The 21,872-nt window shown below is 48.1% G+C and overlaps 11 protein-coding genes across 11 annotated transcripts; 7 read left to right on the forward strand and 4 right to left on the reverse strand.

Moving 5' to 3' along the window:
- Window positions 1–145: 145 nt before the first annotated feature.
- Window positions 146–2,059, forward strand: BDV27DRAFT_142319 (fungal specific transcription factor domain-containing protein; the record flags this gene model as incomplete). The annotated part of the gene is made up of 1 exon (XM_032069939.1): window positions 146–2,059. The coding sequence occupies one exon, from the start codon at window positions 146–148 to the stop codon at window positions 2,057–2,059; it is 1,914 nt and encodes a 637-aa protein (XP_031931158.1).
- Window positions 2,060–2,253: 194 nt separating this feature from the next.
- Window positions 2,254–3,768, reverse strand: BDV27DRAFT_168647 (major facilitator superfamily domain-containing protein; the record flags this gene model as incomplete). Its single annotated transcript, XM_032074826.1, has 1 exon — window positions 2,254–3,768. The coding sequence occupies one exon, from the start codon at window positions 3,766–3,768 to the stop codon at window positions 2,254–2,256; it is 1,515 nt and encodes a 504-aa protein (XP_031931159.1).
- Window positions 3,769–4,384: 616 nt separating this feature from the next.
- BDV27DRAFT_142321 (HpcH/HpaI aldolase family protein) lies at window positions 4,385–5,200 on the forward strand (the record flags this gene model as incomplete). Its single annotated transcript, XM_032069940.1, has 1 exon — window positions 4,385–5,200. One exon carries the CDS (start codon window positions 4,385–4,387, stop codon window positions 5,198–5,200), a length of 816 nt encoding a protein of 271 aa, XP_031931160.1.
- A 624-nt stretch (window positions 5,201–5,824) lies between these two features.
- On the reverse strand, window positions 5,825–6,307 carry BDV27DRAFT_154408 (RidA family protein; the record flags this gene model as incomplete). The annotated part of the gene is made up of 3 exons (XM_032071964.1): window positions 5,825–6,049; window positions 6,119–6,192; window positions 6,256–6,307. 3 exons carry the CDS (start codon window positions 6,305–6,307, stop codon window positions 5,825–5,827), a joined length of 351 nt encoding a protein of 116 aa, XP_031931161.1.
- A 378-nt stretch (window positions 6,308–6,685) lies between these two features.
- BDV27DRAFT_168648 (uncharacterized protein) lies at window positions 6,686–8,302 on the forward strand (the record flags this gene model as incomplete). Its single annotated transcript, XM_032074827.1, has 5 exons — window positions 6,686–6,698; window positions 6,917–7,149; window positions 7,209–7,334; window positions 7,405–7,993; window positions 8,058–8,302. 5 exons carry the CDS (start codon window positions 6,686–6,688, stop codon window positions 8,300–8,302), a joined length of 1,206 nt encoding a protein of 401 aa, XP_031931162.1.
- A 1,420-nt stretch (window positions 8,303–9,722) lies between these two features.
- Window positions 9,723–10,654, forward strand: BDV27DRAFT_122952 (eukaryotic elongation factor 5A hypusine, DNA-binding OB fold-domain-containing protein). Its single transcript, XM_032065756.1, has 4 exons — window positions 9,723–9,771; window positions 9,843–10,103; window positions 10,162–10,288; window positions 10,356–10,654. Exons 1-4 carry the CDS (start codon window positions 9,766–9,768, stop codon window positions 10,424–10,426), a joined length of 465 nt encoding a protein of 154 aa, XP_031931163.1. The 5' UTR covers window positions 9,723–9,765; the 3' UTR covers window positions 10,427–10,654.
- A 733-nt stretch (window positions 10,655–11,387) lies between these two features.
- Window positions 11,388–13,074, forward strand: BDV27DRAFT_122954 (prolyl hydroxylase family protein). Its single transcript, XM_032065757.1, has 2 exons — window positions 11,388–11,727; window positions 11,779–13,074. Exons 1-2 carry the CDS (start codon window positions 11,454–11,456, stop codon window positions 12,948–12,950), a joined length of 1,446 nt encoding a protein of 481 aa, XP_031931164.1. The 5' UTR covers window positions 11,388–11,453; the 3' UTR covers window positions 12,951–13,074.
- Window positions 13,075–14,027: 953 nt separating this feature from the next.
- On the forward strand, window positions 14,028–14,935 carry BDV27DRAFT_168649 (alpha/beta hydrolase; the record flags this gene model as incomplete). The annotated part of the gene is made up of 2 exons (XM_032074828.1): window positions 14,028–14,444; window positions 14,534–14,935. The coding sequence occupies 2 exons, from the start codon at window positions 14,028–14,030 to the stop codon at window positions 14,933–14,935; spliced, it is 819 nt and encodes a 272-aa protein (XP_031931165.1).
- A 1,987-nt stretch (window positions 14,936–16,922) lies between these two features.
- On the reverse strand, window positions 16,923–17,154 carry BDV27DRAFT_122956 (uncharacterized protein; the record flags this gene model as incomplete). The annotated part of the gene is made up of 1 exon (XM_032065758.1): window positions 16,923–17,154. Exon 1 carries the CDS (start codon window positions 17,106–17,108, stop codon window positions 16,926–16,928), a length of 183 nt encoding a protein of 60 aa, XP_031931167.1. The 5' UTR covers window positions 17,109–17,154.
- BDV27DRAFT_168650 (mitochondrial carrier domain-containing protein) lies at window positions 16,923–18,211 on the reverse strand (the record flags this gene model as incomplete). The annotated part of the gene is made up of 2 exons (XM_032074830.1): window positions 16,923–17,997; window positions 18,053–18,211. The coding sequence occupies 2 exons, from the start codon at window positions 18,209–18,211 to the stop codon at window positions 17,143–17,145; spliced, it is 1,014 nt and encodes a 337-aa protein (XP_031931166.1). The 3' UTR covers window positions 16,923–17,142.
- Window positions 18,212–19,917: 1,706 nt separating this feature from the next.
- BDV27DRAFT_154413 (S-adenosyl-L-methionine-dependent methyltransferase) lies at window positions 19,918–21,387 on the forward strand (the record flags this gene model as incomplete). Its single annotated transcript, XM_032071965.1, has 3 exons — window positions 19,918–20,166; window positions 20,271–20,801; window positions 20,875–21,387. 3 exons carry the CDS (start codon window positions 19,918–19,920, stop codon window positions 21,385–21,387), a joined length of 1,293 nt encoding a protein of 430 aa, XP_031931168.1.
- Between the last annotated feature and the right edge of the window lie 485 nt (window positions 21,388–21,872).

Raw genomic sequence — 21,872 nt, forward strand, 5'->3', positions numbered from 1 at the left:
GTGTCATGTCTGCCAAAGTCGCTTTACCCGACATGAGAACCTCAAGAGACATGCCAAGCTCCATTCCCGCTCACAGGAGGAGGCCTCGCTGCCCTGTGACTTTTGCCAGACTACTTTCTCGCGCCCGGATCTGCGACACCGACATATGAAGAGAAAGCATCCGGAATATGAGCAGAGACGGACTACCAAACGATCGCTGCGTGGGCCTCTCCCGTCTAAGCAAGTAAACGACGAACGGAGACCGGAACGACATGATGTGTATCTGTCTTCTGAATCGTCTCCTGACAGTCAGGATGGCTTTCACCCGCAGAATTCGGGTGATGAATGCGAGCTTGAGGTGAATGGTGGGATTTGGAATACGCCGTTGCCGCATGCGCAGCATCCACTCTTCCCTGGTCACGATGTAGAAAACTCAACTATGCGAAGTAGCGGATCGGCGACAGCTGAAAGAAATAGGGACCAAGTTGTAACAGGTTCATCCGTACAAGGGCCCTCAATAAACGAGTCAGATTGTATGGGCCGAATGGTGCAAGATGCGATAGAATTGGAACGGAGCCTGTTACTGGGAACATCTTTTCTCAAGCCGACCTACGAACTTGACGACCAATTGCCATCTGCAATTATACCACAGTCTGCTTCATTTGACACAAATCTGGCTGGGTGCCAATTTGGCCAAGGTAGCCCTGGCTTATCACCATCAAATGATCAGGGCGATTGGTTACCTTCACCCACGCAGATTACACAGGGTTGTGACCTATTCTTCAAATATGTTTCGCACTTTCTCCCTTTTCTGCACCAACCAACATTCGACGCCACACATATCCCTCTACACCTGCTGCTCAGTATTCTTTCCCTCGGCTATCAACATGGCGAAGACCCAGACTGTGGCGATCAAGTCGGCTCAGGCGCAAGCCTATCCATCCGTTGCTTTCATCAAGCTCGTGCTTTCACTACCACTGAGGAAGGTAGAACCGAAAACCCAAGGCAAAACACCTCCCTCATCCAGTCCTATCTACTTCTACAAATATGCGCCATGATGTACCTTTGTGGAGACGACTCCGCATCCGGCCTCAAAATGCATTCCAACATGATATCTCTCGCACGAGCAGGAGGCCTCATGCAACCAATGCCAACCGAGTCCTCCACGACCGAAGATCTAGAGGCGCTATGGCGAGAATTCATCAAAGCCGAGTCACACAAACGAACGTCTTTCGCCGTCCACCAGATCGACGCTCTATGGTACCAATTCCTATCCATACCCCGATCTATCTCCCACTTAGAAGTAAAGCATGACCTCCCTTGCCCCGAAGCCCAATGGACAGCATCCTCCGCCGCGGAATGGGCACACCGACATCTCGTCACGAGAAACCCCGGACCGGCAGTCCCGTACCCAGACGCAGTCCGCCGGTTTCTATCCTCGGATGCCAACCCAGACTCTATCCCCACATTCGACCCCTACGGGGCCATTAACATCGCACAATTCCTCATCTCCAGCGCCAGGGAAGTATCCGGCTGGTCCACCATGACCGGAATGCTCAGCATGGACCGGCTCGACGCTCTCCGGTCATCGCTAATCTCCCTGGGCCCATTTATCCGGCCGCAACCCGAGACCACAAAGGAAATGCACGCGACAGCAACATGGGAAACTGCCATGATCGAGCTTCATTTATGGTCTCCAGCTCATACGGGTGGTATTGTGGCTGCGAGTCTGGATGCTGTGGTGAGTCAGTCGACTTCTCTCGCGCCTTCTTATGAGTTCCTGTGGGAGGCCGACACAGCGAAGGCCATCCAGCCACATGTTGACTGGTTCATCCGGTATCTGGATACTACTGTGGAACCGGATCTGGAGGCACCGTGGGTGGCAGTGTATGCGTATAAGGCTTTTTTGATTGCTTGGCAGCTTGTACGGGGAGGGATTCCGAATGCGATGCTTGTTGCTGGCATTCAGGATGGGGATGTGGAGGGGGCGTTGGAGTGGGCGAGGAAGGTCTTTCGGCGGAGGCAGAGATGGCAGCTTGGGAGGCTTATATTGTCTTGTTTGGATGGTTTGGGGAGTTGAGGTGGGTTTGGTTTACTCTTTCATTTACCTCTCTATTGTTGAGGCTGCATAGGGATTAATAATCTACATACTACCATTACTAGCATATCATGGCTTAAATGTATATTCCGATCGTGCCATACAACTGAATAAATTACTTGTACTTGACTTTCCACAGCAAGAGACTTCACAGATTATAAACATCATACAACAAATCAATACATCTCATACCGCCAATTAAGCTGCACCATCTCTTCCGTAACACCACCCCGAACAACCTTTGCAATCTCCTCCGGATCACCGGAATCCAAGCGTTTGTTCTCCCGCAAGACCAGCCACCGGTAAACAGTCATCGTCACTGCCAGCAAAACAGCACTCGCCATTAGCGTCCCGAAAGCGGCATAGAAATGCGGCGGCTCGTAGTATAGATACGAAGCCCAGATATTAGATGTTCCGCCGATAGCATTGACCAGGGCAGAGGCAGCCGCACGCTTGGAGACTGGTCGTGCCAGATGCAGATTGATCGTCTTGTAGAGGAGGAGTTGCGGGCCGACGGAGGCAAAGGGCAAAATCACCATGGAGAAGTAGCGGGCCCCGACATTGAGTGTTGCCATGGGGATTATGTACATGACGATTGCGATGGCCACGCAGAGTTGAATGATGGGGTAGACGGTATTCTTCCGGTCAGAGTAGTACATGAGGACATAGTAGACAGCGCCGGCGAGGATGTAAGGCGGCGCAGTGAGGAGCAGACTGACGGTATTATTGAAGTTGAGGGACGCGACGAGCGTGGGGAAGTAATTGGCAATAGAGCCTTGTGTTTGAGAGAGCATGTTTGCAAAGATGAGGAGCAGTAGTTTAGGATCGGAGAGGGCTTTCCTGAAGCCGCGTAGTACGCTTTCGTTCTCTGTACCTTCTGCAGCGCCGGCTTCCGACTCGATGCGCCATACGGCTAGGTCGCGTTCGATTTGGGACAGGATGCGGCTGTTGTGCGGGAACTCGGGCATGATGAGGGCACATATCGCCCCGATGCCGACTGTTGCGCTGCCCTCGATGATGAAGAGCCATTCCCAGCCGGCGATGTTGTGGGCACCATCGAGCTGGAGGATGGCTGCTGCGAAGAGCCCGCCAAAGGCATTGCCCACTTGTTGGGCAATATATAGGCCTGCAATGCGCTTCCCGAGTTCCTTCTTTGTGTACCAAGCAGAGAGGTAGTATATCGCACCGGGGAAGAAGACCGCCTCAGCAACGCCAAGGATGGCTCGTACGGCAAGCAGCTGGCCGTACGTCTTCACTGCTGCCGTTGCGGCGGATATACAGCCCCAGATCACGACAGCAACACAGATGTACATGCCCGGCCGGGAGATCCTGGTCATGATGAGGTTGCTTGGAATCTGGAAGGGCAAGTAGCCGACGAAGAGGATCGAAACTGCGGTGGCAAACTGTTGGGTGGTCATGTTGAGATCTTCCATGATTCCTTGGAGCTTGGCTGCGGCCAAATTCTGGCGGTCGACATAGTTCAAAATGTAGAGGATCCCAATGGTCGGGAGCACAAGAAAATCAACCTTTCGGACAATTTTCTTGTTGAGGGTATTCAGTTCATCCTCGCTGAGGTTGCGAAGACTCTCTGGCATCCGGCGATATGCCGCGTCAGGGACATCAATTTGCCCTTCTGCAGCGGAAATGTTGTCATCACTTTTCACAGACAGCGGCCTTTTTTTGGTGTCCATGGCTGTAGCCATCGGGGCGATAGATATCAAAGCCAAGAAGTCTTTTTTGCTCGACAATAGCAGATTCTAATGTTTTGGATCGGTTGCAGGCAGCTTGTTCTCTGTTCGAGAGAGAATATATTTCAAAAGAGGGCTCCTCCCCAGGCTCGCGTCCATAATAAAGGCTTAAGAAATGGTTGTTATCAGTGTGTTTTTGTCAAGGCCATCGAGCGGCTATTGAACAGGACGGCTGTTCAAGTATCTATGAGTCAAATGATTCGCGGACGGATCGATAGTGGGGCTGGCATAGATAAAGATTGGAAAGAGGGGAATAGAACCAAAGATATCAGTCCAATTGGAAATCTTGCCTAGACAATTAGACGTTTGGTTCGAATCCGGGGTGCATCAAAGCCGAGTGGGTCTTATCGGGAGGAGTGAAAAGACGGCACTTGAGGAGCTCCTCCCAATTCGGCCGTCGGAGATGAGCCGAGCACATACTTCAAGATGATAGCAAGTGATATTAACACACCCACAATCACAGAGAACAGTTATTAAAGACAGGTTGTCACCAGCTGCTACTCCCATTATCACTAGCATTATCATCATCATCATCATCATCACACAGATACACAACAAAATGCCTGCCCCAACAAAGACCTACCCCACCCCTCAGACGACCGAGATCGTGAACTCTCGTCTGAGGCTCTTGAACAAAATCAGAGCGGGAGAATACCCATTGATGACATTCATGGCCATTCCCTCAGTCCGCATGGCCCAGATTGTTGCCTTAACGGGTGTTGACGGTATCATCATCGACTGCGAGCACGGTCACATTAGCGACGATTCCATGCACAACTCCGTCTCTGCCATTTCAGCACTGGGAGTATCACCCATTATCCGCATTCGTGGTCCCGCCCACGACATTATCAAGCGTGCTCTAGACACAGGGGCCCATGGCATCATGGTCCCGCAGATCAACAACGCCGAAGAAGCACAACAAATCGTCGCCTCGTCCAAGTTTCCTCCACAGGGCGTGCGTGGCCAGGGCTCAGCCTTCCCGGCTATCGGCCATGGTCTCACCACCCCGGAATATATGATCTCCGCCAACGAAACAATCTTGACGATGATTCAAATAGAGACGCGTGAGGGCGTTGAAAACGTTGATGCAATCTGTGCTGTCCCTGGAGTGGACCTCGTCTTCATTGGTCCGAATGATCTTGCACAGTCGCTTCTTGGATATGTGCCCGCCCGTGGAGATGAGCCGGAGTTTGTCGCTGCTGTTGATAAGATTATTGCGGCGGCACGCAAGCATGGAAAGTGGGCTGGGCGCATGGTGAACAATGGTACCATGGCCAAGGAGGCTAGAGAGCGATATGACACTGTCGCCATCACGGGTGATACCAAGGCGATTCAGAATTGGTATATTTCCGAGTTTGAAGTTGCTCGGTCATGAAGCGTTGGAGAGGACATTGATATCTGTAATGATATAGGGCTTATAGACTAGATAGCGAATCCAACATTATACCCATACCCCATTTTGCTCCATACTATTGCTTAGGGATACCAACCACTTTTTTTTTTTTTTTTTGGTACATAATATGCATTCATTATCGGATACTCCTTCGTCACACATGCCTATTTGAGATCAAATAATGATAATCGATATTTTCAGTTTTGATACTATCTTGTTCAACTGCCTCCTTCCCTCGCCCAATTTCCGTAGGACATCTTTCCCAATACAAGCACCACACAATAATCAGATTAAGTAGCACAACAATGGATAGTCTATCATTTGTATCTGATATAAGTATGTGTACATTTTTCCAAGCAATAAATCGGACCATAGATATATTTGTGTGAAACGTTGCTGTGACGAGTGTGGGCCGCATTTATCATATGTCCATGTTCCAGTTTTCATTCATATGTACAACTAAGCTGAGCACCTTTTTACTTCTTATAATGGCAATAAGTGAATATGATAGCTAAAGATGAAAGGCAGCAGAGGTAACTAATGGTGAAAGCCGTAAGATGAATAAGTTTACTATGTATTATATCGAAACCCTCTATATGACTAGTCTCAAACCTGCGCAATGCATTCAATCTCAATAACCGTTCCATCACCCGGAGGCAGCGCCTGGAGACACGAGCGAGATGGCATCGGCTTAGGGAGGAAATCGATGTACACCTCATTCATGGCAGCGAAGTCCTTCATATCGGCGAGATAGACATTGTACTTGACGACCTGCTCAAGCGATGATCCGGAAAGCTCGAGGACTTCTTTAAGATTCTGTAGAACGGTTCTCTGTAGAGAGTCATGTAATAATTAGTCTTTTTGTTACAGATAAGGTACTTTTTTGCAGGAGAGACTCACCGTTGCCTGTTTAATCTCGCCGGTAGCTGTTTGGCCTGCGCAGAAGACAAGACCCGGGACTTTGACGGCGGGGCCTGTGAGATACATCGGTCAGCAAACAGCAGACTTCATCGCCAAGACGATAGAATGTCACTTACAATTATGAGGCTTGGGAGGAAACTTTTCGCTGGAGATGAGTTGACGGGACATGTTTGCTGAGGATCACGGAATAAGCAAGAACAACGCGAAGTGGATGTATAGATAATTGTATTATGACTTTTGAGATACGATACTACAAAAGTGGTGAAAACCACTCTTTTAAAATTCCACATCGGCCCTCTTCTTTTACTCTGCATCGCGATGACGCCGAGTGGATCTCTCGCCGAAGCTCCTCCAGCCCTAGTTGGGAGGAGCTCCTCCCGCATCACGCGCCCCACAGCCGAACATCTGAGCTTATCCTTGGCGACTATTTAGTAGATTAGTTTCGGGAGGAGCTCGATAAGGCGGAGAGCCTAGCTTATCGGGCATGGAATCATCGGAAATGTTGCAACGAGTACATGTTCTATCAAAAATGCTGGTGGAGGCGCCATGGAGTGCAATAGCGGGTCAGCCAAGACGCATGCCTGCGCTCCTCCTGCTTGACTTAGGAGCTCGCCTCAAGGCACATTGTATGACTTCAGGTACCACATGTTCACCTCCATCATCCTATGAAATAGAAGAAATTATAAAACCTCAACTGGAAGGCCTCATCTAGTCCTTCTATTCAACATCAATCAAAACCTAGATATCATTGCAGATACCAAATCATGCCACCCGCAGCCCCCTTCAACCCACCATCCGCCGACCTTCCTGGCAAACCTTTCGTTCCAAAATGGGTTCCTCCTCCTGTTACTAAGGAAAAGCACAACTTCGCCGAGCTCAAGTCGATTGACCTTTCACTGCTGGACTCCGAAGACCCAGCTGTGGTCGATGACCTTGTCCAGCAGGTCAAAGTGGCCATTCGTGATGATGGCTTTTTGTTTCTCGAGAACTATGGAGTTTCTTTAGAACAGGTAAGAGGGACAAGGTACAGAGAGAAGAGGAGTAGTACTAACTCTCATACGTCTAATAGCTGCATCGCCAATTCGCCCTGGCACAATACCTATACAACAACATCAGCGAGGAGGACAAAGAACGACTCCTTTTCCACCCTGACAGCGGGAAGTGGTCCGGTTACAAGCATCCCTACGGATTCAAGGTAGAAGGCCATTAGCCCTGTACGTGTAAAATACTGAACCGAATGCTAACTGTTTGTCCCAATTCCCCAGCGTCACCGCGGGGCACCCGACGGCATCGAACAATTCAACTGGTACAAGCCCGATTGGGAAGACATCAACCGTGTGCCAACCTGCCTACACCCCTTCATGGATGAGATCGAGGCGTTCAGCAATTATCTCACCAAGTCCGTGAACCGACGACTTCTCACCGTCCTGTCGCGCGTCCTGGAGTTGCCAGATGACTATCTGTGGGACAATGTACAATCACACGGCAGCCCAACCGGCGAAGGCTACTTCCGTCATGCGCTCTTCCGACCCGTCCAGAAACAAACCCAAGAAGCATCTAAAGGCCTTCGCATGCACGGCCACACCGACTTTGGTTTGACAACATTATTGTTCTCAGTCCCTATCTCATGTCTCCAGATTTGGGGCCGCGACGAACAATGGTATTACGTGCCCTACAAGCCCGGAGCACTTGTTATTAACATCGGAGATACACTGGAGATTGTGTCGGGCGGACATTTCAAGGCAACTCGCCACCGTGTCTTCAGGCCGCCCGCGGACCAGCTGCACGAGGAGCGTCTTTCGTTGGTGCTGTTTAATAGTTCCGTTGGTGATTTGCACATGGCTCCTGCAGAAGGTGAGTGAATGGCAATCGAAGGCGGACAATACTGGTAGCGATCTAGTCTAATGGCTCTTGCCAGAATCAAAACTCATTCAACGAGAGGGCTGCGTCGAGGAGCAAGGAGTTTACAAGGAATTCAAGAAGCTCACGTCGCAGGGCAAACTTGTGCCGACCAACCGCCAGTGGCGCGAAATTCAAATCGCTACGTGTACAGACCCGACGGATACGATAAATAACAGAGTGGGTGCCCATCAAGTGCTCATTGATGGCAAGGTCATGCATCAGCGAGAGTACATGGGGGTCAAAGTTGTCCTACCTGTATGAACGGCCAAACAGGGTAAGGCGAAAGGTTATAGAATTTCATAAAGCAAAGTGAAAACCTTTGCCATTGTTTCGAAATTATGGAGCTGTACGTGATATATAGGCCACCTTTCAGTTTTAGTCTTTTATGTTTATTCGAAGGTCTTCTTGATGTTATGAATCCCCTACGACACCATTATGGAATTACGTGCTATACGTAGTATTGCCCTAAGAAAGGAACATAGGTCACTGCTGCCTCTTTCTCCTAAGCTGCATACGGAATGCCCTGCTTGATAGTATTTATGTGATTTTAATGCGTGATCAGGAGGACTTTCTTCATTTATTCATGAATTCATCTCTCGCTATCTAAGCTCTCTATTTCCTAGCTAGGCCCGCTTAGCGGCCCGGAAAAACCCGTACTTCCGGGCCTCCAGGAAGCCCCTACCAACATGTGATAAAAGCCGGATGTGCCACCTCCATAAAGTATATCCTACTACAACCATCGTCTTAATCGAAAGGCTAACCATAGGACCCCTAATCCCCAATCGATACGAAGGGACCTATCGCGTATACAGATCTATGGCACAGCTAAAGCTCGCCCTACGCAAACGCGGAGCACACGCGTCTAGACCTCAAGTCACCGGTCCTTCAGTGTGCGGGTCTAAGTTCAGTGTTTTGTGTCAATATACTAATACCTGTGTATCATGAACGTCCTGCAAGAAACCTAATTGAGGTATTTCTTTCAGCCTGCCATCAAAACCCAACGATGGAACCTCTCGCGATGAAATAATTCAAATTGCAGAGCCTCAAGCAACAGAAGGTTGGGGGGCATAACTTACTCCGGAGTAGCAGCTGGTTAAAAAAAAATGAGGCATATAATTCGGTCGTACGTCACGCGGCGCAGAATTGAATAGACTTTTTTTAACTGAGGCTTAAGGTTTCCTCGGTCTAACTCCAAATATCCACTTTCTCTACTATCAATTCATGGCTGATTTCCGTGTGAATCGATATGGAATCTGCACTCGAAAAGTGGCAGGGTACAATTAGTGTCAATTAGGAAGGGCACCCTGGCGGGCCCACTTCATGTATGCACTTAACTCTGGTAAACTGAGTATAAATCTAGATCACTATCATTATAGAAACAACAATACGCCGGAAGCTTGCAGTTATTTCCGAGTGCCAGCTAAAACTGGGCCGTGCCACTGACATCGGTATTATCGCCACAACAATAAGCCCCACAAGACAAAGGCCACACCGCATATTGGGCACGTTGACTTGCATCATTGGATACAAGATGATGCGGGTTATGATGGCTGAGCTGAGCTTAGGAGCCAATTTGGCACCCCCACAAGTTTGCCTTTTTTGCAATAAAGTGAAGTCGAGCACTATATATATGTATCTATGATCCTTAATTCATTTTCTTTCTTCTATCTCTCAATACAGACTTTCTTCAGGTTAAGCCGATATCGAATCTAAGTTATTCCAGCATGAGTGTACATCTTATCCATATTCCCATAAAAACAATATGTACTGCGCTAAGGCAGCAATAACTGATATCATACAGGACGACGAGGACCATAATCGTACCTTTGAACAAAGCCAGGCAGATGGCTCGTCGAACTATCCAATGCCAATTTCGGCCATTAGAAAACGGAGCCATGTTATAATCCAAGGGAGGCCCTGTAAAATTGTCGAGATCAACAACTCTGGAACTAGTGTTCATCTAGTTGGTGAAGATATTTTTACCGGCAGCACTCTATCGGGTGATTTTCAATCTACTCAGTCTGTGGATGTTCCTCATGTAAGAAGATCTGAATATCAGTTGGTAAGTATTCTAAGCTATTACCAAGACTTATTGTATGTATATATACTAAGACTGGTAGGTTAATATTGACGATGGATTTCTCAATCTAATGACACCCGATGGGACGGCGAAAGACGACGTAAAAGTTCCCGGTGGTGAGCTAGGAAACATGATCCAGGATGATTTCAACAGCGGAAAAGACTTGCGTAAGTAGACGTTGTACTACCTTCAGTCTATCTCTGGGCTAATTACTAACCGCCTGGATATTGATAGTCATTACCGTTATCTCAGCAATGGGTGAAGAACAAGCTATAGCTGGCAAAGAAGCCCCCAAGGGGGCTTAAGGCTTCTTCTGGGTGTCATGGTTGTTGCCTGAGGCACTGATTACCCCGCCGCTGCCAGCCTAGTACTCTATAGATAGACTTGCACGCGGAAAGGGCCTGAGGCCTCTAAGCAATTCATTCGGTTTCAATCCCAACACAAGATGATATAGAACCGTGAACATCTCAAGTCTTCTAGTACTAAGTATCTTGCCACTTGCTGGCCACCATCGCAGCCAAGGCATACCGCCTAAAGCCCCATTTTTGCATTATACCCTGGTCTTGGCATCCATAAAACTTTGCTTCATTTATGACAGGGGGTTGTCGAATAGTAGTGAAAAGTCTCTCTTAAGCTGCTTTTCAGAGAAACCCCAAAACTACTCGATTGAATACGAGTTTAAGAGAGCTTATTCATCTAGAAATAAAATAGCTCATAGATTTCTGGCCATTTAAATGCATCTGCCGACGTTGGTCCCCCAAAAGCTAGTCAGGTGGTAATGAAGGGGATGTGAACTAACATGATGTATGAGGCCATTGGGAGAGAGATAATCGTCCATTTTCTCCAGTGGTAGGTTCAATGAGGACTGTAAACCTGTACACAGTGTAAGTGTTCTCACAAGGCGCTCCAGATGCCGTACAAAATTGACCATAGTATAATCCCTGAAAAGGAATAGCTTAGAAATGCGCTAAACCTATTTTGGTGGACCACTTCACATACGCTATTGACACATATTTCGGTATAGCTTGCATGCATCAGTCGTTCTGTTCATTTCCTGAGGCAGATTAGCTAGGGTAGGTAAAGAGAAGCATGTCCCAAACGGAGGTTATTAGGGCTTGGAATGAAAGTACAACTATTAACACGACACCCTACCGGTTCTGGTATTGTCCACTAGTCCACTTTGAGGCTAGTGTACGAGATTTTAGGAAACAGAAATTGTGTGGGGGCAAATCAGGAATTTTGCAGGGACGGAATACGCCCACAAACGTTAAGTCTAACCTCCCAACCCCCACTCGTATCAGTCAATTATCTGTCAATCAACCACAGATAACCATGGCCAAATCCAAGGCTGCCAAGCGCAAGCGCAATGCGCAAGCCGACCTCCCACAAAAAGTCCCAAAGGCCGCTCCTACGTTGACACCGCCTCCCGATGGCGAGCCCAAGCACCTCAAAACGGTCGTCCCAGACGAGGACCTCGAAATTACGATCGAGACACTCACGGCTCTCGCACAATACCCAAGCCTAACCAAGTCGAAGGCATGCAAGGACCTGCGAGCCGCGGTCTATGACTTCCGTCAGGCCTGCACTACGGGCGTCAACGCTGCTGGTATGCTACTGCGTTATTGCTAATTAATAGCAGCAGCTAATTGTTCGATAGAGGGCGCAAACTTAACGGCACGAATCACCGGTGCTCTTGCTGACGAGAAATATATTGACGCCCAGATCCTGCTCGCCGAGATGAGAATTAGGGGTGAACAACCCAAGATCGGAGCCTTGTGTCGCTGGGTGCGGGATCTGGACGTCGTCAGCGGCCTCTCAACGCAACCCGACGCTATTGATCGTGTTCCCCTTGAACGCAGCGCAAAGGACCTACAACTTCTCCGCGTCCTCGATGCCATCTTGCGTGTCAGCACTCCGATTGACACCAACCCGAATGCCGTCGACTCCACCTCTCCCATTGCCTTCCAGTCCATCTGGGACCTCCGGCCCTCGACGGCACCACTCCCTGTCTACGCCTCAGTCCTTGACAAGTCCATTCTAGCTGACGCACCCAAGTCACCATCTGCCCTCCGCGTCATCGAAACAACCCCCGGCCCCCTCCGCAAACCTCCCAACCACCATCCCGCCATCCTCTACACCTCCGCCCCGAACGCCGTACCGCTGGCCCCCGTCGGGCCAACCATAACATACCATCCACATCCCGCTGTGCCAGGTCTTGGCCTTGCCCTGAATGTCCTCTCCCCCGCCGAGTGCAAGGCAATTATTGCGGCCGGTGAATCCGTCAATTTTCTGCCCGACGCACCCCTCCGCGAAGATGGCGACATGAGCATCCTAGCCCACAACTTCTATTGGGTTGTCGACACCACTTTCCATGACATGCTCTGGGCGCGAATGTCCCGTTACGTACCTCAGTCGATCAATGGCCGCCTAGCTCGAGGTATCAATCGACGCTTCCGTGTATATCGATACGTCCCCGGCGCCGAGTACCGCTGCCACATTGACGGAGCTTGGCCGCCGTCAGGCATCCTCCCCGATGACACGTATGTGTATGACGCGTCGCCGGAGGACAAGAAGCAGAGCTCTATGTATACCTTCCTGCTGTATCTGAATGATGAGTTCGAGGGCGGTGAGACGACGTTCTTTATGCCAGCTGCGCGAGAGGGGACCCTCAATGCATACCCGGTGCGACCTGTCATGGGAGCCGTTGCGATCTTCCCGCACGGAGAGGCCAATGGTGCCTTGTTACATGAGGGAACTGGGGTAAGGAAGGGTGCGAAGTATATTATCAGGACGGACGTAGAGTATGATGTTAAGCCTTGCGAAGAGTAATTATGAAGATTCACAGAGTCGTAGTTACATATCACGCCGATAAATAAAAGTGGGTCCATCGATACTGGCTAGGCTTCATTAGGTATGGTGTAGTACTATCATCTTATTTTACCGACACCTTGGCATACCTCAACCGGCCACGCATATCATCCTTATTTCCACTTAGTGGTATAGGGACTTAGATTCCATTCCTTGTTTATGATGGTTAAACTACTTGAATAGCTTGGATTGCATAACTTAGCCAAGTAATTCCTGGATACTTAATTGAACTCTTTTGCTGTCTTCTTAGATGTTGCCATTTGTTGACTAGTGAGATCCATGCGAATAGTCGGAAATATATATTCCTGTTTGTCAGAAGAGATTACCAAAATATTTCATTTGTTCAACTGCTTGAATGACATGGAGCAACTGGGCCGCCCAAGTTAGAAAGGAAATCGACCAATAGATGTGTAATTGTTGGATCATATAAGTCACGACTAGAGTTGTATACCCATATAGAGTTCAAAATACAAAAAGCCAAGGCAGCTTTTCAGGGAGTTCGTGTGTTCATGCTTTTTTGGCCCCATTACACCAGTCTCCTATCTAAATTAGTTCCACAGTACCAGTTCCTGTCACCAAAACGTGCTTACCACTATGCTTGCCTTTCAGACGCTTGATAACTACGTAGATTAACAGCCCATCGTTTATGCTGCTTCCCGTTCTATGCGCTTGATATGGGACTAGAAGTCCTCAACACGAAACAGGTTCATTGCGATCCAAACCAAGATCCAATTGATTATTATCCTAGTCCTGCTGCTATAGGTATGCAGAAGCGTTCTGATTGGGTCGATTTTCATGTTCTAAATGGCGTGCTCTCTACCGTATGTTTGTATTTATAATGCATCCGGTCGGATTTCAAATCACATCGGATGGATGATGCTAGGCAGGGTATGCAGTTAAGCAATTGATTTAAATACTAACCATGTCTCGTCCGAGACCATATATATATCATCAATACTACATCAACCTCAGCCCGCTCAATCCTGCGAAGTCAGACCTGTCTCATTTGATACGGCAGTACCAGTCTGCAATTGAATCATGTCTCAATCTAAACCCTCCATTGTCATTGTCCCCGGCTCATTCAGCCTACCGGAGTTCTATGACGCGGTGACCGATGGAGTAGCATCCAAGGGCTACGAGATCAAAGCCATTCGTCTTCGCAGCACCGAGGACCTCCAACAACCTGCAACAATGTACGATGACGCCGCAGCGATTGCGCACGAGGTCGCAGCGCTAGTCGACCAAGGAAAAGAGGTGATCTTGGTGGCTCACTCATATGGAGGGGTGCCTGCCAGCGAGAGCATCAAAGGACTAGCCAAGATAGAGGGTAGTGGGAAGGTTGGCGGAGTCGTAAACTTGGCGTATCTCACGGCGCTGGTGCCACAATTGGGCGCTTCGGCGGCGGATATGTTGGCTGATATTCCGGCTGAAAATCGCGTTGAATTGCGACCTGATGTGCGTACCCTATAAACCCCACCCTCTCTATTTCTGAGTTCCTGGGATATTCCTTTCCAATGTGGATTGGTTGTTAATGAATACCATAGGAACATGGATACATGATCATGGCTAATCATGCCGCGTCTGCTGCATTATGCTTCTCGGACCTTCCGGCCGAGGAAGGCGAGGTGTGGATGAAGCGGTCTCCCCGACACTCGGCTGCTAGCTTTATAGGTCCATTGACGTATGCTGGGTATAAGGATGTACCGGTTTCGTATTTGCTCTGCGCGGAGGATAAGGTGATTCCGCCTGGGGTGCAGCAAAAGCAGATCGAGATCATTGAGAGAGAAGCAGGCAGGGAGGTGGATGTGACGGTAATCCAAACAGGACATATTCCTACAGCTAGTGCGCCTGAGAAGGTGATAGATTGGATTACAGGCCTAGCTACTCGGTATGAGAATGGTAAAACAATTAAAGACTTTCCAGGAGTAGGAAAATACACGGAGTGATTGTCGGGTTTCAAGGTTGGTGTTCTGTGATTTTACTTAACTAGTTCTGGGTTTACATACAATATGTTACTCGAAGATAGGAAGTTTTCCTCGAAGCAATGGCGAGGTTTGGCCTATTACAGATTACCGCACATTTCCTTAGCTTTCTGCCTTGAATGCCATTATATAAGCCCCCAAAATGTACCAGAAAGCCCGACTCAGCCAGGCTTTAGCTGACGATGATTTTCTTTTGTAACTTGTCTAGTTCGTCCAGCTCGTCCTGCCTTATCCAAATGGATTCAAGACGCTCATTCATATTCTCACTACAGGGCTGGACTGGCATAACAAAATAGTATGAATGTTGAGAATATTGTTCCTTTCTCTGGAAAGGCACAATGCCATCATACTGATTTGAAACGCCCAATGCATGCTCGGTGTCTTCATGTAGGGGCTCGTGGAAGAGCCAGATAGGAACCCTGGATATCGATTCACCAATACGCAGATAGTATCCAGGCGGGCGAGGATATTCACTATCTTCTTTGAGCATTGTCGATGCCTGTATACCTTCGAGTCAATGATTAACTGTGGTGAAGTCTCTGGTAGTAGCATCCGTCCTTGCCTGAATTTATTGAAGTAATGCTCAAGTCGTACCAGGTCCTGCCCATTTCTCACTCAAATCTCCGGGGAGAAAGATGTGTAAAAGTAGGTCTCTTGTGGCCACGGTTCACACATCAAATGGTCGCATCGTATCGCCATTCTAGGATCAATTTCGCAGTAGCGAACGGAGCCCTTCCATCCCGCCCAAGACTAACTTGGAAAGTCGGATCTTCTTTCCATAGCTGGACAGATCGGTAAAGCACTAGACTGTAAAAGTTCCCGACTAACGCCGGTAGCATAACCTAGGTTAATTTTTCGAGCCGAAGAGTTGGTATACTCATGAATATGAAAGGTATGCCCCAATAACCGGGCTAACTCACTCGTGCCAAGATACCACGAAAAGCATTGATGGCATCCGAGCTATATGTTAAAGACCGCATTGAGTACCGTCCAGAAAAAATCCAATATCTGAGCGTCGCTGGAAGCTTCTCGTCTTGAAGTAGTTCGGATCCCTTGCTTCAGAGGAGGGGGGGGGGGAGAGAAATTCTGGGTCCCATAATCTAGAAAATTCATTTGCGCGCCGTGATCTCAACCGGTAGTTGGTCATAAAGGGCTCGCACTGGCTGGTCTGTCCACACATGAAATGAACGTGATAATCGGTGAAAACGAGACACCTTCGGGATAACAAGCCTTCTTGAAATGTCCACCCACGACTAATCCATGGGGAATCCGCAAGAGCCTCCCTGAGATCTGGTAGCTTGGAAACAAATCGCCTTCCTCTTGAAAATGCCTGCGGTTGAGGACGTCGTATTACAGTGACCACACCAGGTAAACCGGAGTCTGAAACCTTCGATCCGGCCCCAGTTATCATGACATGTGCATTGTTATAAATCAGATCCATTTGTGATAGTTGCTCCCGTTGTTCATCCGGGAAATTATAGTCGATACAATATTTATCTACCCAGAGATACCGACCACCCAGGGCTCGAACAGCATTATGGCGTCTTCAATAGTTGGGGGCAGAGAACTTGGCATCGGTTGAGTTGGATCTCGTGAGTCGGAGTGCGGAGGAGATGAAGGCTTCCCCCATAGACGTAACTGAGTTCTCAATATTTCCGGCCCCTTTGCATAGAGACAATTCTTCTTGTGTTGCAAACAATCAACATGAGAGGCTTTGGACAACCGAAATGTTTATTGCAAATTCTTTTGCGCTGATGCTTACTAGTTTGACCCAGCCTTGTCTCTCAGTCCTTACCCACTCACTCACCTTGGCCTGACAACAAAAGTCTTTGAACATCTAAGTACTATGGTATACATTCCATCTATCTCAAAGTAATATCTGTAGCCCGCTGTTTCCGCGCTGAACTGGGCTTGCAAAATTCCCCGGTTGACATGGATAGCCGCAAGAAACGATTCAAGGCCACCGTCTTCGCGTTCGTTCACCATCAGGGGTGGATGCGTATTTATGCGTATGAACACGATTCAAAGCGGTATGTGGACCTCGTTGTAACATAAATTGACTCTTTGTAATTCCAATTCTAAGTCGTAGATATTGGCGTCGCCATGTGAAGAAACGGCGGTGCTTAATGAGTATCATTCGTCTGTTGAGCCAGGTAGCAGCAACAGTACCATTAATCGGTAAGGCCCAACAATCGCTTCATTCGATCATAGACATAGAAACTCGTCGCCACCATGGGAGCCATTTTCATGTAGCCAATTGTCATGCCAACATAGAAACCCCTGACTCCCCTTTCCAGAGTTACGCGACGAACTGTCTCTAGAATTCCTGATCTGCTACCAACCACACTTCCGACTTGCATTCGTCTCCGAAGGATATCAATTGGGTAAGCAACCGTTTGAGCAACAATACCAGCGATTGCTCCGCAACAAAGCTGTGCAATTGCGGTCAGTCGAGTGGATGATCCCTTTTCCAGAGTATAAGGCGCAAAGAACGGTGAGCGCAGCTGGTCTCTCACTAAATCGTGGGTTACAAATGATGTGCCCGCATAGGGAAGTATGCCTAGCATAGTCGGGGCAATTCCTTGATAAAAGTTTAATAGACTACCATTCCCACCGCGTTCAAAGTAGATACGTCGAGCAATCCTGAACCAAGAGGAATCTTTGTTCTGTTCTGTTTCAAAAGCAAGACGGATACGGATCAACTCCAGAGGATATGTGAAGATTGTAGAAATGGCACCCGCTGTACTCCCGCAGAGGAATCGATGAAACGGTGTGTCTGTCTCCGGTGATATGATGATTGCATGTTGGAGTTGTTCGTATGCGAGAAAGTTGATACCAGCATACGGAAAAACGCGGATCAGGCTCGCTGAATGACCTTTGAAGAGCGCCGAGATCCCATGCGACGTTCGAAGGTGACTGGCCGCCTCGATTAAACCATTCCACCGGGCTGAATAACGCAAGAAAAGCGGATTCGACGTTTGAAAGAGAATCTTAATTCTCTCTAATGGAGCAACAATAGTCTTGGCCTATATATATGTTGCGTCAGGAATAAATCCTGCGTAGTGAGAAGGGAAGACTCACTGCGCAGCCTGCAACCCCTCCCGCTACTCCATTTCGCCAATCAAAGTCCCGGTTTCGGCTACATTTGCTCGATTTTAACTCATGATTATCACCGTGACTGTTTGTAATCACCTTGGATGAATCTTTTACGAGTGGACAGCTAGTACCAGTGTCACTCATACTCATTCTGCGGGAATTGAGCAGTTGGCCATTGAAGGGATTGTGAGTGGTCCAGACGGCTGAATGTGTGGGCATAAGACACCAACATGGACCGGACATTGCACGGCGTTAAGCGGACTGATGATCCACTGATGAACCGGAAAGGACCCTCGATAAGCGTATCTCTTTCAGCCTTGAGCATGCAAGCTCGTCGTCTTTCTCTCTTATCTCCTAACTCCGATCACTCAACAAGGGTGTCAAGGGCAACATCGATTGCATGCTACTTCCCCTTTTTCATTTACCCCCTAATTCCGGTGTCTAAGGTATGGTGATAGGTGCCAGAATTAAAGTACGACTCTCTCAGCTCCGGGTTTGTCTCTACCATTATGATTTAAGATGGTAGACGACGAAAGTGCTGATGATGCTCCAGAGCAGTACTCGCTTCATGAATAGAAATCCCGAAGCTCGCCTAGCGATGTGGGTGAATATCCAAGGGGCTTATGACTAACCTTCGTAGTTTTTGCTTTCATCTTGGCAATTCTCTTGACTTCGTTGGACTTCGTGACTTCGACGCTTTCTTCTCCAGAGCCCGCCAGGATTCACAAAGAGTTACATTTATCGTGCTTCTTAGACCATTATTGTGACGGCTATCCCACGTATTATCGATGACTTTCAAAGTCCGCAGACGTAGCTTGTTACGGGTTGGCTTTCTTCCTGGTTACTGCTGGCTTCCCAACAGCTTGTAAGCTTGACATCCGCTTTCACTCCGTTGTTTGGTAACAACAACAAGGTGGCAAGACATATCTCCTCTTTAGCCTGAAGATCCCATTTCTCCTGGTGATTGTTGTTTTTGATGTGGGGAGTTTGATTTATAAAGTTGCTCCTACCTCGGTTGCAACTGATTTTCGGCCGTGCGATCGCTAGTTTAGAGCTAGAATTGACTCAAGGGATGTACTGCTTAAATACATTCCAACTCACCTGAACTATATAAAATAAATTCATGCCCTGGTTAGGGCTATCCTACATCAACTCAAAGAACAAAAATGTCTATCTTGATATATGACCCCTAGCGTATTTCTATCGCTATTCCTTGGCCGGGATCCCGTAGCCTGACCACGGTCATTACACTTGATTTTGGATGTCATTCCTGTCATCCACCTACAAGAATCACTACATGGAGTTGGCTTGACCAGATCAAACAATTCAATCCAATTTCATGTCAAATTTGGTAGCATCAAGGCATTGTTCACTACGTTGGCATATGGCAGTGGTGGGGAGGAAGAATGCCGAGGTTGGGGGGGGGGCTATGCGCATAAAAGTATGTACGTACATACATACATTACGTGGCGGCCCTTTGAATTAGTACAACCAGATACACATTAGGGTATTGGTTAAATCTAAACGACGGAGACGCGCGCCATAGTACAGGTTACCCGCTGCCGCATGTTTTATCCGTGCCCCTCTTGCTTCGGGAGCCCCATTTCTATGGCGGGGTAATGTGGAGATAGAACAATGGGAAAAGGGAATGCAAGTAGAATTAAAGCATAATATAGGGTGGCCTTAAACGTTGTTCAGCTCAATCTAAGATTATAAAATCTCGCCAACCCCAGGGTAACTACAAAAATAGTAAAAAAAGAGAAACAAAATCACCAAATCGCCTTTTTACCTACTTTCACCACATTCCAAGGAGATTATCCTTCTCAATATTCCAACCCAAAAATCCGAAGATGGCATCTCCAAATCGATTGATCGAACTATCCAATGTCATAGCGGAGAAGACAAAAGTCATCTCGGATTTCCTGGCCTCCAAAGGACTGGAGCCTCCCTCTTTCGATGTCGACGGGCTAGCGGACTATGCAATTTCCCCCGACGACAAAGAGGCGTATGAAGCTCGTCTAGAGTTGATTACAGCATCAAAAGAGCTCTATGCACTTGCTCACGGTCCAAAGGATTATATTCGAAACATTTGCTGGGATGTAGGTTTGGGCAAGTTTCATTTATATGGGAAACAAAAGAAATATAAATATAAATACAAATAAAGATAAATGGAAGAAGAACGATTACTGACATCGCTCTGCAGGCCATGGATCCATTGTCCCTACAGGCCATTTGGGCCTTCAGGGTCCCGCAGGCCGTCCCATTGACTGGCAAAATATCTTACGAAGACCTGGCTGAGAAGTGCCATCAATTGAGTGGAGTTTCTGTACCACCGTTCACCCTCCGACGGATCATCCGCCACGCTATCACTAACCGCTTCTTCTGCGAGCCGGAACTTGGATTCGTTGCGCACAACCGGGCATCCCGAGTTCTTCTCGAGGAGGAAAATTTGGATGCTTGGGTGGGTCTATTGTGTAATGACATATGGCCTGGCTTTGCCTGCACCGTTGAAGCTCTAAGGCGATGGCCCGGGAGTGGGGAGCCAAATGAGACTGGTATTAACGTGGCCTATAATCATAATGTCGATTGGTTCGATCACACTTCCCGCAATGACGTGGTCGCCGACAGATATAGCAAAAGCATGAAGGCACACGGTGGTGGGGTTGGCTTCGATATCTCGCACACCGTGACCGGTTATCCATGGGCGGACCTTGGTAAGGGAACGGTTGTCGACGTGAGTACCATCCTCCTACTTGGCTTGTGACAATCCATGGACTTTATTTCTGATGTTCCTATCTTGGCTTTAGTGTGGCGGCAGTGCAGGCTTTGCCGCGATGGCGATTGCGCAAGCACACCCCAACCTAACCTTTGTAGTTCAAGATCAAGAACACACCATCACAGAAGAGACAAAGGCTGCGGTGCCACAACACCTCAAGTCGCGAGTGAGGCTTGAAGTACATGATCTGTTGAAACCACAGACCGTCGTAGGCGACGTCTACTTTTTTCGCTGGGTCTTTCATGCATTTTCGGACAAGTATGCCGTCCAGGTTTTGCGGTCATTGATTCCGGTGCTTAAGAAAGGAGCGAAAGTTGTCGTCAATGACGGCGTGATCCCCGAGCCCGGTACTGTTCCATGGATGAATTACCGAAGCATTAGATGCATGGATCTTTTGTGTTTGGCAGTGGCCAATACCGGTGAAAGGGCTTTGGATGACTGGATAGGTCTATTCAAAATGGCCGACCCCCGATTTAAGTTCCTGAATGCCTGGCAGCCCCCGAAGAGCACGATGTGGTTCATTGAAGTCGAGTGGCAGCCGTAAGGATGAAATTTGTGTACGGCGCTCGGACTATTCGAATGACCAGGTTAGGGCTTGAATATTGGGCGTTTCACGCCCAAGACTTTGCCTGCACTTAAGCTCCAGAACTACGAGTTGACGGCGAGTGCAGGCGGGAATTGAATTTCATGGTTTAACCATATTTACATGTATAATCATAGAACTCCTGCTCGCTCGTTAGATGTCTTCGATTTTTTGAGTTTCAAATATCTCTAGTAGCAAGGAAACGTTGATTTACATAGCAAGACAAAGGAATTCCTCCCTTGAACGATAGTAATACCTGAGAACCCTATAATTAGAAGTAACACTGCTGTAGGAAAGCGCTACTAGGTATAAAGTATAGCTAACACTAGGGTGGCCCGACTCGCTTCTCAATCGCTTGACACTTTACTACTCGCAATTTTATCCAAATATATTATAAATTTTATAGATGACCTTAGAATCAAGTAGCACAGCTAGTGATAGCTGCA

Source organism: Aspergillus caelatus (genome assembly GCF_009193585.1).
Source record: "Aspergillus caelatus strain CBS 763.97 unplaced genomic scaffold BDV27scaffold_27, whole genome shotgun sequence".
Lineage (NCBI taxonomy): Eukaryota > Fungi > Ascomycota > Eurotiomycetes > Eurotiales > Aspergillaceae > Aspergillus > Aspergillus caelatus.

Excerpts from the sequence above, each read along its gene's own strand:
- BDV27DRAFT_122952 (XM_032065756.1), top strand. Across the intron at positions 10,104-10,161 it reads GAAGATCTGAATATCAGTTG|GTTAATATTGACGATGGATT; the intron begins GTAAGTATTCTA and ends TAAGACTGGTAG. Across the intron at positions 10,289-10,355 it reads CAACAGCGGAAAAGACTTGC|TCATTACCGTTATCTCAGCA; the intron begins GTAAGTAGACGT and ends GGATATTGATAG.
- BDV27DRAFT_122954 (XM_032065757.1), top strand. The coding sequence starts at position 11,454 with ATGGCCAAATCCAAGGCTGCCAAGCGCAAGCGCAATGCGCAAGCCGAC. Across the intron at positions 11,728-11,778 it reads TACGGGCGTCAACGCTGCTG|AGGGCGCAAACTTAACGGCA; the intron begins GTATGCTACTGC and ends ATTGTTCGATAG.